Source organism: Phoca vitulina, unplaced genomic scaffold (genome assembly GCF_004348235.1).
Source record: "Phoca vitulina isolate PV1807 unplaced genomic scaffold, GSC_HSeal_1.0 scaffold33, whole genome shotgun sequence".
Classification (NCBI taxonomy): Eukaryota; Metazoa; Chordata; class Mammalia; order Carnivora; family Phocidae; genus Phoca; species Phoca vitulina.
Window position 1 is genome coordinate 1873177 of NW_022589736.1, and position 13770 is coordinate 1886946.

The 13770-nt window shown below is 53.2% G+C and overlaps 1 protein-coding gene across 4 annotated transcripts in view; it reads left to right on the forward strand.

Moving 5' to 3' along the window:
- The first annotated feature begins 2913 nt into the window (after positions 1-2913).
- Positions 2914-13770, forward strand: part of LMF1 (lipase maturation factor 1) — a 100164-nt gene continuing 89307 nt past the window's right edge. For all 4 annotated transcript variants that reach the window (XM_032425525.1, XM_032425526.1, XM_032425527.1 and 1 more), the window contains exon 1: positions 2914-3129. In XM_032425525.1, coding sequence (XP_032281416.1) covers positions 2931-3129 — 199 coding nt within the window. In that variant the 5' untranslated portion in view covers positions 2914-2930. The remainder of the gene's footprint in view (positions 3130-13770) is intronic.

Here is a 13770-nt window from a genome sequence, read left to right on the forward strand (position 1 = left end):
AAAAGCTGTGAGATGCTCCCTAATCTAGATGAAGAGGTAAGTTTGGTGTAAATGATGTAACCTATTCCAACAGGTAAAAACGGTGCCTTCTAGGACATTCTGGAACAACATAGGATATTTTTAAGGTTTGGGGGGGCGGTTTTAGGTGAAATTCACATGGCATAACATTTAAGCATTTCGAAGTGTACAGTTGGGTGCCATTTAGCGCATTCCCGACTTTGTGCAGCCGTCACCTCTGCATGGCTCTAGAATACTTTTCACCCTCCCCGCCCCCAGCCCTAGATAACCACCAATCTGCTTTCGGTCTCTGTGGATTTGCTTATCCTGGACATGTCATATACATGGAATCAGACAACATGTGGCCTGTGTGTCTGGTTCTCCCACTCAGCATGATGTGTTTGAGGTTCGTCTATATTGTAGCAGGTGTCAACATTTCACTCCTTTTTATGGCCGAGTAATAGATCAGCGCACTTTTGATTAAATTCAGGTGGAAACAGACAAGCACCGAGCCACTGGCCAGCCTTTCTTCGGCCCAAGGCCTGCTCTGTGAGGTCCACTCTCGTGTGGGTTCTAGACCCTCAGACTCACTGGTCCTCTGCAGTCAGCTCCCAGGAAAGCAGGGCCCAGAGGAAATAGAAGAACATGAGCTCCCAGCAGACCTCTCTGATGGCCTCGCCCACCCTGGGTAAACCCGGAGAGGGAGCCTGGAGCCCAGCGAGCTGGATGCTGGACAAGGGCCCTTTTCTGCTCTACACAATGCCCCATTGTGCCCTTCTCTAGGGAGAACAATACAACTCGGGCCAGGGGAAGCTGAGGACAAAGGGCCCTTTGTGAGGACTGTCCCCACCTGAAAAGCAGCACCCTGGGTCACACCTGATGGCAGAGCTGTTCTTCCTTGCCTTCTGTCCCCTGAGCACCTCCTGCATCCGGGGGATGCATGGAAGCTCGAGTGGGCTTGGGCTGAGGGGCGCCGGCTTCTCCCTGCTCTCCCCAGACAGCTCTGCTAGCCCATCCCAAATGCAGCACTTGGATCCTGGAGAGGAGGTGCAGATTGTAGCTTTGCTGGAAGGACCTGGAAGCATGGACCAGGATAACTGTCCCCCTGATCCCCAAGGCTGAGAGCCTTGGGCACATGCGTTCCTGCTGGGGGCTTACCAGGATGCAGAAGATGTTTGTGCCGCCACCCCCCACCCCTGCCAATCTTTTACATGTCCCACTTTACAGTTGGGCTCTGAAAGGAGAGCTTTTCACCACAGAAAAATGGGGGGACACTTTAAAAACTCACACTATAAGATGCACGTGTGCTATTACCCCAACAATGCAGGCGGGGGACAGATGGAGGCTGAAGAAGGGTTCTAGAAATTGCTGGTCTGGCCTAGATTTGGGGGAGCCTATGGTCAGAGCCAGGCCCTGCCCTCACAGAGCTCACACTGCAGGTGGTAAAGATATAATTAAACAAGACTGATCATTTGGCCACACAAGTATCAATAATTTATAGGTCAAAACACTCGGGGCGCCTGGGTGGCTCAGTCATTAAGCATCTGCCTTCGGCTCAGGCCCGCATCAGGCTCCCTGCTCAGCGGGAAGCCTGCTTCTCCCTTGCCCACTCCCCCTGCTTGTGTTCCCTCTCTCACTGTGTCTCTTTCTGTCAAATAAATAAATAAAATCTTTGGAAAAAAACCAAACACTCAGAACAAGATGTCAAAAGAAAACACCCAGGACAAACATTAGCAATATACGCACAAGAAGAGGACCTTTAATATGTAAAGAGCTGTGAAGAATAAGAAAAACCCACGCCTACCTCAGTGATGTGCTTCCAGGTACCTCATGGTTTGCCCACTAACCACTAAGGGTCTGAAGCCTACTCTGTCCTGCATACCCTGCGCTCTTCTAAGGAGTGCCTATGAGCCCACCCACTTAGCACCACCTGTCCTGAGCCGTGCCTGGGCTGCTCTATCCTCAGAATGTAGAGTTGCTGGTGTTCTCACCAGGGTTCTGCTTGGGTCATTGGTTGGTAAGTTCTTCTTTGCTCTGAATCCTCAGTGCCTCACTTTCCCCAGGGGCTGGGGTGCAGTCTTGAGAGCTGGTAGGAGTGCAGCCTAAGGGGGGCTTTGCTGACCTGAGCCGAAGGATCTGGCTGAATTTCAGGACCCGGCCGCTGACTGTGCTTTCCCTTGCCAGCTGTGTAACTGTCACCCCAACATCCTCCCAGGACAGCAGAGATGAGGGCATGGGAAGGGGACACCCGTAGACACCTGGCCACACACTCAGGGCAGGTAATGGCCACCTGGAGCCCTGGGGTGAAGCCACCGCTCCAACCTTTCCTCTGCAGCAGGGCAACTCCATACACCGCAGGGGCATGCAGAGGGTCCTCTGCTGCCCACACAGACGCTGACCAGACAGGCCCACCCCGTCCTGGCCAGACACGAGCTTTCCAACAGCCCTAGAGGGGCCAGGAGGTCAGCTGCCCAGGTGGGCAAGTGCACCAGGAGCTTCTGCAACATTGGCTGATGAAAGAGCAAATGAGGGACACCTGGGTGGCTCAGTCAGTTGGGCGGCTGCCTTCGGCTGGGGTCAAGATCCCGGGGTCCTGGAATCGAGTCCTACATCGGGCTCCCTGCTCAGTGGGGAGTCTGCTTCTCCCTCTCCCAGTCCCCCTGCCTGTGTTCTCTGTCAAATAAATAAAATCTTAAAAAAAAGAAAGAACGAGCGAATGAGCGCATGGGTCAGCCCCTTCCCAGGTGGAGTACACGAGGGTCCTTCCAGGTACCCACCCCTTGCCCTCACTGCTGCAGCACGCCCCGCGGCCTGCGGAGGGCGCGCGCGCGCCCGGACCTGGAGCGCGCTCCCCGCCCATGGGCGTGGCCAGCCCGGGCGAGAGCGGCCTCTCGTTCTGGGCGGGGCGCCCGAGCGCGTGGCGCTCCATTCGCATGCGCACTGGTGGCCCCGCGATGGCGGCGCCCGAGGAGTCACTGAGGAGGCGGAAGGTCGGGAATGCGGGCGCCGAGCCTGGGTCTCCATCGGGGCCTGGGCCGGGGTGCGACCCCACGGGCTATTCGGCCCGTCTCCGAGCGGGCACTTTCTGGCTGACCAGGATCGTGCTCCTGAGGGCCCTCGCTTTCATTTACTGTGAGTCCGCGGGGGCCGGGGCTCCCGTCACTGTTGCCCCTTCGCACGCGCCCTCGTCCCTCAGACCGTCCCCCACCCCGGGACAGCCCCCGCCCCTCCCCCCGGGTCTCTTTGCCCACCCACCCCCAACCCCGTCTCCCCTTCCCCCGGGACGCTCCCCAACCCCTCCCCCGGACGCCCCTTCCCCGGGACGTGCCCCTCCCCTCCCCTCCCCTCAGGGCGCACCTCCCCCTGGGGCGTCCCTTCCCTCCAGGGCCCTCCCCTCCGACGCCCCTCCCACCCGGGACTTGCCTCTCCCCTCTAGGGCGCCCCTCACCCCGGGACCCGCCTCCCCGTGGGGCGTCCCGCTCCCCCACCCCGCGATGCTCTCCCAAGGACGTCCCTCCCCACAGAACGCTTCTCACCCCCCCACCCCTCTCCCCGGGACGCCCCCGACCCCCCTCCCCCCGGGACGTGCCCCTCCCTCTCCTCCAGGACACCCCTCCCCCCGGGACACACACCCCCCACGCTCCACCGGAGGCCCCTCTCTCTGGGACACTTCCCCCCGCCCATACGCTCCCTTGCCCCGGGGCGCCCCCCAACGCTTCCCCCCTCCTCACGGTTGCTAGATGCCCCTCCCCCCGGGATGTTTTTCTCCCAATGCCCCTCCCACAGGCCCCCCCCCCTCAGACGGATACACAATAGAGCCCCCTTCCCTGCCCCTCCTACCCCTGGGTGGGGTGGGGTCTGGAGCGGTGGGGTTGGAGGGGTGAGGGTGCTCGAAGGTGACTTCACCTGCCCCCTGCCCTGACTTCTATACTTCCCAGAGCCAGGTTCCCCAGTTGGCCTGGGCTGGGAAGGCGGTGGGGGGGGGGGGGGAGGTCATCTCCCAGGAGATCGACCGACCAAGGGACGCCGCCGCAGAGCCCCTGTCCACAGAGCCCTGTCCGTTAGCCACCTGCGCCCCCCACTCACGAGCTGCATCTAGGCCGCGGGCAGCCCCTTGCGCAGCCAGGGAACCTGTGAGTAGAGGCGGAGCTGGGTCCCAGGCCTCACTTGGGCTCCGGAGTCTTCGGAGCAGCCTTCTTGGCACCGTGGAGACTTCAGGAACGGGTGAAGCTTGAGCCTCAGCCTTCACCTGACCAGGCCGGGAGCCGCTAGGCCCTCAGCCGTGCAGAGCCCACAGCAGCCCTGGGCCACAGAGGTTGAGGCCTGCGGGCCCCAGCCCCTGCACCCACAAGGGCGCAAGAGCCAGTGGGGGAAGTCTACGGCAGTGGAGCGCAAACTCAGATTCTGAAACCAACCTGGGGACCAGGCTGAGACGAGCCGGTGGTCTCTGCTAGAGGGATCCAGAGGGTGCTGGTCCCTGGCGTTGCCGGCCTCGACCGTGCCGGGGGCACTGAACATCTCAGCTTCAGTTCTACAGCTCTTCCTCCCGCGAGGAAGCAGCAGTGTCCTTCCAGAAACCCCGAACAGTGGGGTGCACCCTAGGAGGGCGAGGCTGGCTTTGGCGTCTTCTGGCGCACAGTGGAGACCAGGCTTTCTGGAGCGATTCAGTGGGCTGTGGGGGTCCCCAGCGTGGGCTTTCCGCAATGCTGCCCTCTCTTTTGTTACTGTAAAAATAGTTCTTGCCAGTGCTGCTCTATCCTCCACAGTTTTAAATAGTCATTCTGAATGTTTGAGCTGTCACTTAGCAAAAGATGGAGCGCAGACAGCGTTCCCCAAGGAGGGGGCTTTGGTAGACTGCTACCGGAGAACCTGCAGCGCTTGCAGAGAGCGCAGCTCGCTAACACCTGCCCCAGGCTTCCTGGTGAGCGGGCCTGCCTCTGATCTCCCTCCGCGGGGATTCTCTGTTCTGGTCCCAAGGAGACAGTTCTGAGCTGCTGGGTCAAGCGGCCATTTTGAGCCCTGTGTTGAGCATGGAACCACTTGCTTTGAGACATTTTTTTCCTATCTTTTCTCTATATTTGGGGTAGAATCAGTGTTTTTCAGCTGTATGAAGGAACTGGTTTCCCGTCTTCCAGGGACGAGGTTCTCTGACAGCTGGCCCTGGGTAAGTGGGCGCCCATCTTGCATTGGTCTCTTTCCAGAAGGTTCTGGAGCTTTCTGATAGCATGAGCTACCTCAAAGTTTCTTTCTGAAGTCCCAGGATTTTTCATGATGCCAGAGGGGCTGTACACACGTTTCACTTGATGTTGAATTTTATAGTTGCCCTTATGGACTCCTGACCCCACCACAAGACTGAATAATGAACCCCTGCCCTGTGCTTCATTCTCTGCACATTTAAGAGAGTTCTTACAACACCGTCTTTAGTGTGCCTGTTCATCCACCTGTGAGCTTGCAGCCGGAAGGTGTTCTATTTATACTTCTATCCTCCATCTTCTAGGGGCATCTCCTGCTTCATAAAATTTCCTTGACTTGTTGCAGTCTTTATCATTACTCTTTGTCCCCATGGGATACTTTTCCACCTGTGTCCCCCTTCCCTCCCCACTCCCCACTCCCAGCTTCTTGGTGTGGACACTCAGGACACAGATGGCCCACCTGAGAGGCCCCCTGACTCTCTGGGTTGTATTCACAATTCTTCAGATCTCACATTGCTGTCCTTTTTTCTTTTATTCTTTTATTCTCTCTTTTTGCTGGGGTTAATCCCCAAACAACTTTTCAAGAAAGAATTTGGAGGTGACCTTTCTGTATTTTTCTTGCCCTCATGGGAATTATTGAATTGCCTGGGTCTTCCATTCTCATTCAAAGCAGGTTTTCTCAGAACTTTTTGGGTTGATGATAAGTCTTCACACAGCCTGACCCCTGATCTTCCCCAGATGCCTAAACAGAAACACTTTCCTTTTTTTTCCTTTTCCTTTTTTTAAGATTTCATTTACTTATTTGAGAGTGAAAGCACGAGTGGGGTGAGGGGCAGGGGGAGAAGCAGACTCCCCGCTGAGCAGGGAGCCCGATGAGGGGCTAGTCCCAGAATCATGATGTGAGCCGAAGGCAGACGCTTAACCGACTGAGCCACCCAGGTGCCCCAACACTTTCGTTTTTCTACTGTCACACTCTGACACCAAATGTGGGGGGAGGGTCTCCTCACAAGCAGTTCTGACACTATCTGCCTTGGCATGAGTTCATACCTGCCCCCCAGGCTGAGGGCCCCGTCCCACAATACCGCCACCTCTTCAGATGCCACTCACACATCCAGGCTGTCACCAGCTGTAAGTCAGGGTTCTCACGACCCCCTTCTCGAGCGCCATAATTTGCTAGAACGGCTCACAGAACTCAGGGAAACACCTTACTTACGGTTACTGGTTCATCATCAAGGCTATGACTCGGGAACAGCAGATAGAAGACACCCACAGGGCGGGTAGGGGGGGTGTGAGGGTGGGGAAGGAGCATGGAGCTTCCAGGCCCTGCCTCCTGCCGGGAGTGCCACCCTCCCCCTCCTGGCACCTCCATGTGCCCAGAGGCTCCAGAACCCCTTCATTTTGGGTTTCTAGGGAGGCCCCGTTACACAGGCGTGGTTGATGAGATCATTTATCGTTGGTGATGGGCTTGGTCTCCAGCCTTCTAATCACACGTCGGGTCCCCTGGCTACCAACCCCTGAGCTCCAAGAGTCACCTGGTTGGTGTGAACCCAGGTAAGGCTGAAAGGGGCTTGTTATGAACCACAGCAGATGCTCCTCTCAGCCCCGGCACTCAGGAAATTCCCAGGAGCTGGGACGAGGAGCACATAAATGTTTCTTCTTATGTGGCGGTATCACAGTGACCTGTGTTTTCTTCTGGAAACTTTCAGAATCCCTGCTGCCTTGCCATCTTACTCTGGGTCCTTGTTATTTAATGGTGTGTCTACGTGAGAGTCCCTTCCTCATTCTCAGGGGATTCTGGGCTCATTCATTCTCAGGACTCCTGCCCTAGTTCTGGACAGCTTCTCTGACCCTGCCCAGTCTGCTGCCTCTAGGTCCCTGTGTGTCCAAACACCCCAAGTGGGTCCCAAATGTGCCCCATTCGGGGACCCCTGCCCCATCAAGCCTCCCAGCTTGGCTGGAGCCTGCCAGAGAAGCCACTTCATGAAGCTAAATAAGGGTCTGTTAGAGAAGATGGGCCCCTCCCAGGCCCCGTGGACCGTGCTGCTGTGACTGCCCTGGTCCGCTGAGTGTCCATGAGTGGTGATGTAGGGTCTCCAGAGGGGCGCTGAGCACTGTGGGAGCAGAGTGGTGTAGGAAAGACGCTAGGGTTCAAAGCCGACGGCCAGTAAGGAATTCTTGAGACGTCTTTGGTGCAAAAAAGTTGTTTTATTAAAGCACGGGGACAGGACCCGTGGGCAGAAAGAGCCGCACTGGGGTCATGAGGAGTGGCCCATTGTATACTTTAAAGTTGGGAGGGGGTTAGGGACAGTGTAAGTCTCCCAGGAATTTTGGAAACAAGGTTTCTAGGATCATGAGGGCACTAGCTATTACTAGGAAAAGGTCATTTATTACTGTTTAGTAAAAACTCAGTCATGAGACCCTTCAGATGTATATCGGTGGGCCATATGCTTGGCTGCCAACATGTATCTTGGGGGGTAGAGATAAAGGAAGTTTCCAAAGGAATTCTTACATGTTAAAGTAGACATACAGGGTCCTGGGTGGGGAGGTGGTGGGATCAGGCTAGGATTGCCTTTTGCCCTTAGCAAAGTGTCAACATCGAGGCAGTTGAGTCCCTAGAGGAATGTCACTCTGCCTGTTTCAAGGACTTGTCCGTGGGCTGCAGGGAGTAAGGAAATTTAATAATTTCTTTTCTGCCTGTGTTTGCCACATCCCAGAGGAAGTTGACACGTAAGCAGATTGCACATCTCAGTTTCCCACTGTTACCGTGGAGTCCTTGGAATAACATTTCTTTGAAAATCCTACTTCTAAAGGGTCTCAAGGCTAGTTTTGGTCCAACTCTGATTCTTGCTTTTGCTTTACACACGTTTTGTGCAGTTGCTCTGTTGGCTTTCCTTATTTCTGTTACACATGGTAGAGTTTTATTACTTCTCGCCCCCGACCAGCGGTTGCTCTTTGAGGTGAGTCTAACTGCACTTTCTAGAAGCAGAAGCTTGTTGCCCTCCCCGTCAGGACGCATGACGTCTTCCCCTCCTTGGGCTCTTGGGCTCTTGGGCTCTTGCAGCTCGGATAGCACCCGAGTGCGGGCATGGAGTGCGGTGTGGAGGCCGCAGCGCTGCGGGCATCGTACTTGCAGAAATTTTGAGGAAAAAAATGGGACCAAAAAAAGTCCTGTTTCATTGTATGTAGTTGTGAGATTTCACCGGTTCTGAGAGTTCATGGAAATTAGCTCTTGTTCTGTGCTCCAGGCCCTTAGATTCTAATGAAATGCTCTGCTTGGTTTTACAAGGTTCTTTGTAAAACGCTTCCAGGTTGTTTAAAAAGACAAGTAACACTACCTACTTGTGAGCTCTCTGCAGCACATGCCTCTGAAGAAATGGCACTGCGCATTACTGTGCCAAGGCCCAGCGTTTAACCACACTCAATAAAAACCAGCCAGCCGAGAATGGCATTTGGGGATGATTCTGTTTTAATTTTATAGCAATTCATCTGAATGGGAGAGAAAACTAAATTTTTGTTTTCTAAAGAAAATATTTGCAGACATCCTTGATAATGCATATTTAGGTAATCTGCTCACCTCTCCTAGATCAGTGTCTGGGTTACCCCCACACCCCCACCCCCAGTGAGTGGCTGAGCACCTCCATGCCTAGGCCCTGTCTCCTGCCTTCCTGGACTGGGAGAGGGGTCTGTCTCCTGCCTCCTTCCTGGGCTGGGGTGGGGTTCTGTCTCTTGTCTTCCTAGGGTGGGGGTGGGGGTCTGTCTCCTGCCTTCCTGGGCTGGTGGTGGGGCTGACTCCTGCCTTCCTATGGTGAAGGTGGGGGGCAGACTCCTGCCTTCCTGGGCTGGGGTGGGGGTGGGGCTGACTTCTGCCTTCCTAGGGTGGGGGTGGGGGCTGACTAAGGCTTTGTAGGTTCAATTGGTTGGTTTAGCTTTTGAGATGTTGTGATATTTTGACATTTTCACTTCTTTCTACTTAGCCATTTCTATAAGAGGAGTGGAAATTGAAATAGGTTTTCTTTTCTGAAATTTTAATCCCAGCCATGGTCATTGTTTCTTGATAAGATAGAAAGTTTCCTAGGCTTCTTGCCTTAGAATTGCTTTTTAAAACTAATTGGTGGGCGCCTGGGTGGCTCAGTTGGTTAAGCAACTGCCTTCGGCTCAGGTCATGATCCTGGAGTCCCGGGATCGAGTCCCACATCAGGCTCCCTGCTCAGCGGGGAGTCTGCTTCTCCCTCTGATTCTCCCCCTCTCATGCTCTCTGTCTCCCATTCTCTCTCTCAGATAAATAAATAAAATCTTTAAAAAAAATAAATAAATAAAAATAAAAAAAATAAAAATAATTGGTGAGGGGCACCTGGGTGGCTCAGTCAGTTGAGCGTCTGCCTTTGGCTCTGGTTGTGATCCCGGGGTCCTGGGATCAAGCCCCATTTGGGGGGACTCCCTGCTCGCGGGGAGTCTACTTCTCCCTCTCCCTCTGCCCCTCCCCACTTGTGTGTGCTCTCTATGCTCTTCCTCTCTCAAATAAATAAAATCTCTTTTAAAAAGAACTAATTGGTGAGACCAGGGATCCCTGGTGGCTCAGTCGGTAGAGCATCCGACTCTTGATCTTGGAGTTGTGAACTCGAGCCCCATGTTGAGCATAAAGATTACTTTAAAAAAAAAAGAGAGAAGTCCTAAAACTAATTGGTTAGACCAAATCTTGTTTTCCTTCCATGGCAATGGAGTGTGAATTGTGGTTGCAGGGAGGAAGGACATGCCTCTGTTCCATCATCGCTAGTTAGCTCACCCACCCACTCATAGTGTGGGTGAGCCCTGGAGTTCTGGAATGGGCCACGGCAGCCTAAGTCAGGGGATAGACCAGCTGGGCTCCACCTGGGAGAGCACTGCTGTGGAGGTGGCCTCCAAGGTCAGCGGCATGTGGACTTGGTCAGCTTCTGCCCCAGGCGGGGACGGGTGAGGGAGAAGAGCAGCAGTGTGCACTCCGCTGCCCTCCCACTGACCCTCTGGGGTTGGGTGGTGGGCTTTCGTCCTCAGGTGACTCTCACCTGGTCCCCCTTCCCTTGGCCTCCCGTGGTCATGTGAGGGTCAGGCCTCACTTCTCTTTCTCCACTGCTGTGAGCTGCATATAGTGGGCTTTCAAGAAACTTGGAAGAAAAAAAAACAACCTATTAAGCAAACTCCACGGACTTTATTGGGATTTCCCACCAGTGCCCCTTCCCACCCCGGAGCCCCTCCCGGGGCCACACTGCACTTCGCCGCCTCGTCTCCTTTTTCCCCTCTGGTCTGTGGCAGTCTGGAGGCCTTTCCCAGCTTTTCATGACCTTTTTAAAGGTCGTTTTGAGCAGTTCTGGTCCCATATTTGGTCCGATGCCCCTCACATTGGGTTTGTCTGGTGTTTCTCAGGATGAGATGGGTCACAGAGGCGAGGTGCCCGTGTTACCCGATTGGGTGCCCGAGTCCACATGACTCGCCTCGGGCAATGCCGACCTGGATCACCTGGTGAGGGTGTGTTTCCAGGTGTCTCCTCCCATGTGTTCCCTGTCCTCTGGAAGCCCGTCACCAGGCCCGGCCCGCGCCTCGGGGGAGGGAGGACTCAGCGCCACCCCGGGAGGGGCATCTCCACGTATCGTTGGGAATTCCTCTGTGAGGAAGGTTCGTGTCTTGTCTCCATGTCTTCACCAGTCCTCACACTGAGTTGGGCTCTGGGTTGTGTCCCACGCTTCCCCTTACTGTGACCGTCCAGCTCCGGTCAGCGCTGGTGCTTTCCGCCTGCTCTGCCGGTGCCCCTGCCACGGGCCGCTTGCCTCGCCCATGTGTCCCAGCCCTAAGACTAGCCGTTTCTCCGGCTGTGGTTTCTTTACCGGGGAGTGGTGTTCAGAACCCAGATCTGCGTGTTGGGAGTGCCCGATGTCGCATGTGGTCATTCACATCCGGTTGTTTCCCCGCACATCCCCATCTGAATGTCTGGCAGGGTTAACATGAATTCGCACTGGCTTCTCTGGTCCTAACCCAGGACACAGGGTAGGTGCGCTCCTTCCTTGCTTCTCTGGAACGTCCGTGTCTCCTGGTGGGAATCTTGCCCCACTGTCCACCGTGCTTTGTTTGCAAAGCAGTTTCAGAATCGTCCGCACACGCCGTGAGAAAGACCAACCAGACTCCAGCATTTATCAACCATTCCTTTGGTCTTTGTCCTTATAGTTTTCACTCAAAGCATTTTCCAGAGTTACTTAGGCCAGCCCTCCCTTCCCCCTCCCACGCAGTGTGGTCGTGTTAGACATCTGCCATAGAGTGCCATTCATGTGTCACAGTCTACATTCCATCCTGGCATCCTCTGACCTCCAGGCTGGCTTTTTTGATAGTTTGTAAACATTAAAGTTCATTTTTTGTGACATACAGTTCTATGGGTTTTGACAAATGCATGCTTATCCATCACCCTGGTACTATACAGAGTAGTTGTATCCCCCCCAAATTCCCCTGTGCGTGTAGTCACCTACTGCCCCCACCCCCCCCCCCCCGCGCCCCCATACGTCTGCTGTCATCCATGCTCTGCCTCTGTGGCTTTGCCTTTTCTAGTATAAATGGAATCCTCGAGTATCCTTTGGGTCTGGATTCTGTTAGAAAAGGGCATTTATGGTCCTTCCATGCTGTTGTATGAATCAATGGCTTGTGTATTTTCCCTCGACTGTTATCCATCGTAGGCATGTACCACCTGTGTTTATGTTTACTCCCACACTGGGGGACCTCTGTGTTGTTTCCCACGTTAGCAGTTGTGAACCAAGCCCCTGTTTGCTCCATTTGCATGCAGGCTGTTGTGGAAATGAAACTTTTCAGTTCACATGGGCAAATACCTAAGTGTATAATTCCTGGGTCACATATGGTAGATCCATGTTCAACTTTAGAAGAAACTGCCACCGCGTCGTCCACAGTGGCCATGGCAGTTTGCCTTCCCACCAGTCATGAACGTCTGTGGTTCTGAATCCTCTGGAGCATTTGGTATTTTCAGTTTTTTGGATTTTGTCTGTTGTGATAGGTGTGTGGTGATATTGCATTGGGGTTTTAATTGGCATTTCCCCAATAAATGATATTGAGCATCTTTTCTGTGTTTATTTACCATCTGTGTATCTTATTTGTGTGAAACAGATGACTTCAGTGTCCAGATATTTTGTCCAGTTTAAACATTGGGTTGTTTGTTTCCTTATTCTTTTTTTTTTTTTTTTTTTTTTAAGATTTTATTTATTTGCGAGAGAGAGCGTGAGAGACAGAGAGCATGAGAGGGAGGAGGGTCAGAGGGAGAAGCAGACTCCCTGCCGAGCAGGGAGCCCGATGTGGGACTCGATCCCGGGACTCCAGGATCATGACCTGAGCCGAAGGCAGTCGCTTAACCAACTGAGCCACCCAGGCGCCCTGTTTCCTTATTCTTGAGTTTATTAAAAGTACTTTAATATTCTGGATGCAGGATATTGTGGTACTTTAAATATTCTGGATACAAGTCCTTTATCAGGTCCTTTGTGTGGTTTGTAAATGTTTTCTCCCAATCTGTGGCTTGTCCTTTCATTCTCTTACAAGTGTCATTTATAGAGTGGGAGCTTTTCATCTGATAAAGTACAGTTTATCCATTTTTTTTCTTTCTTGGGTCACGCTTCTGGTGTTGTGTCTGAAAACTCATCGCCACCCCCAAGCCACAGATTTTCTTGTAGAAGTTCTCTACTTTTACACTTCACCATGAGGTCTACGGTCCTTTGTGAGTAAATTTTGGTGTAAGGTGTGAGGCATGTGTCTGGGCTCATCTGTTTGCATATGGTCATCCACTTGCTCCATGCCACTGGTTGAAAAGACCATCTTTCTCCACTAAACTGTCTTTGCACCTTTGTCGGAGATCAGTGGGCTGTATTTGTGTGGGTCTATTCCTGGGCTCTGAGTCCTGTTCCATGACGTCCGGGTCCCTCCTTTTGCCAGAACCACACTGTCTTTTTTTTTTTTTAAAGATTTTATTTATTTATTTGACAGAGAGAGAGAGTTAGCGAGAGCAGGAACACAAGCAGGGGTGTGGGAGAGGGAGAAGCAGGCTTGCCGCCGAGCGGGGAGCCCGATGTGGGGCTCGATCCCAGGACCCTGGGATCATGACCTGAGCCGAAGGCAGACGCTTAACAACTGAGCCACCCAAGCGCCCTGGGAACCACACTGTCTTGATTGCTGTAGCTTTGTAGTCACTCTCGAAATTGGGCAATACGAGTCCTCCAACTTTGTTCTTTCTCAGAATTATTTTGGCCTTTCTAGTTCCTAGGCTTTTCTGTATTGACTGTAGAATCAGCTTGTCAATATCGACAGAAAAGCGTACTGGATATTTTGATGGAGACTGCATTGAATCTATAGATCAGATTGGAGAGAATTGACATCTTTGTGATGCTGCATCTTCCAGTCCACAAACATGATGTATCTCTCCACTTATTTAGACCTTCTTTGGTTCCTTTTGTCAATGTTTTTATGTTTTCCACATACAGATTCTGCATGTATTTTGTTAGAGTTTTATCTATGTATTTTTGGGGGTTGCTATTTATTATAATTAAAAAATTCAGATTACAGT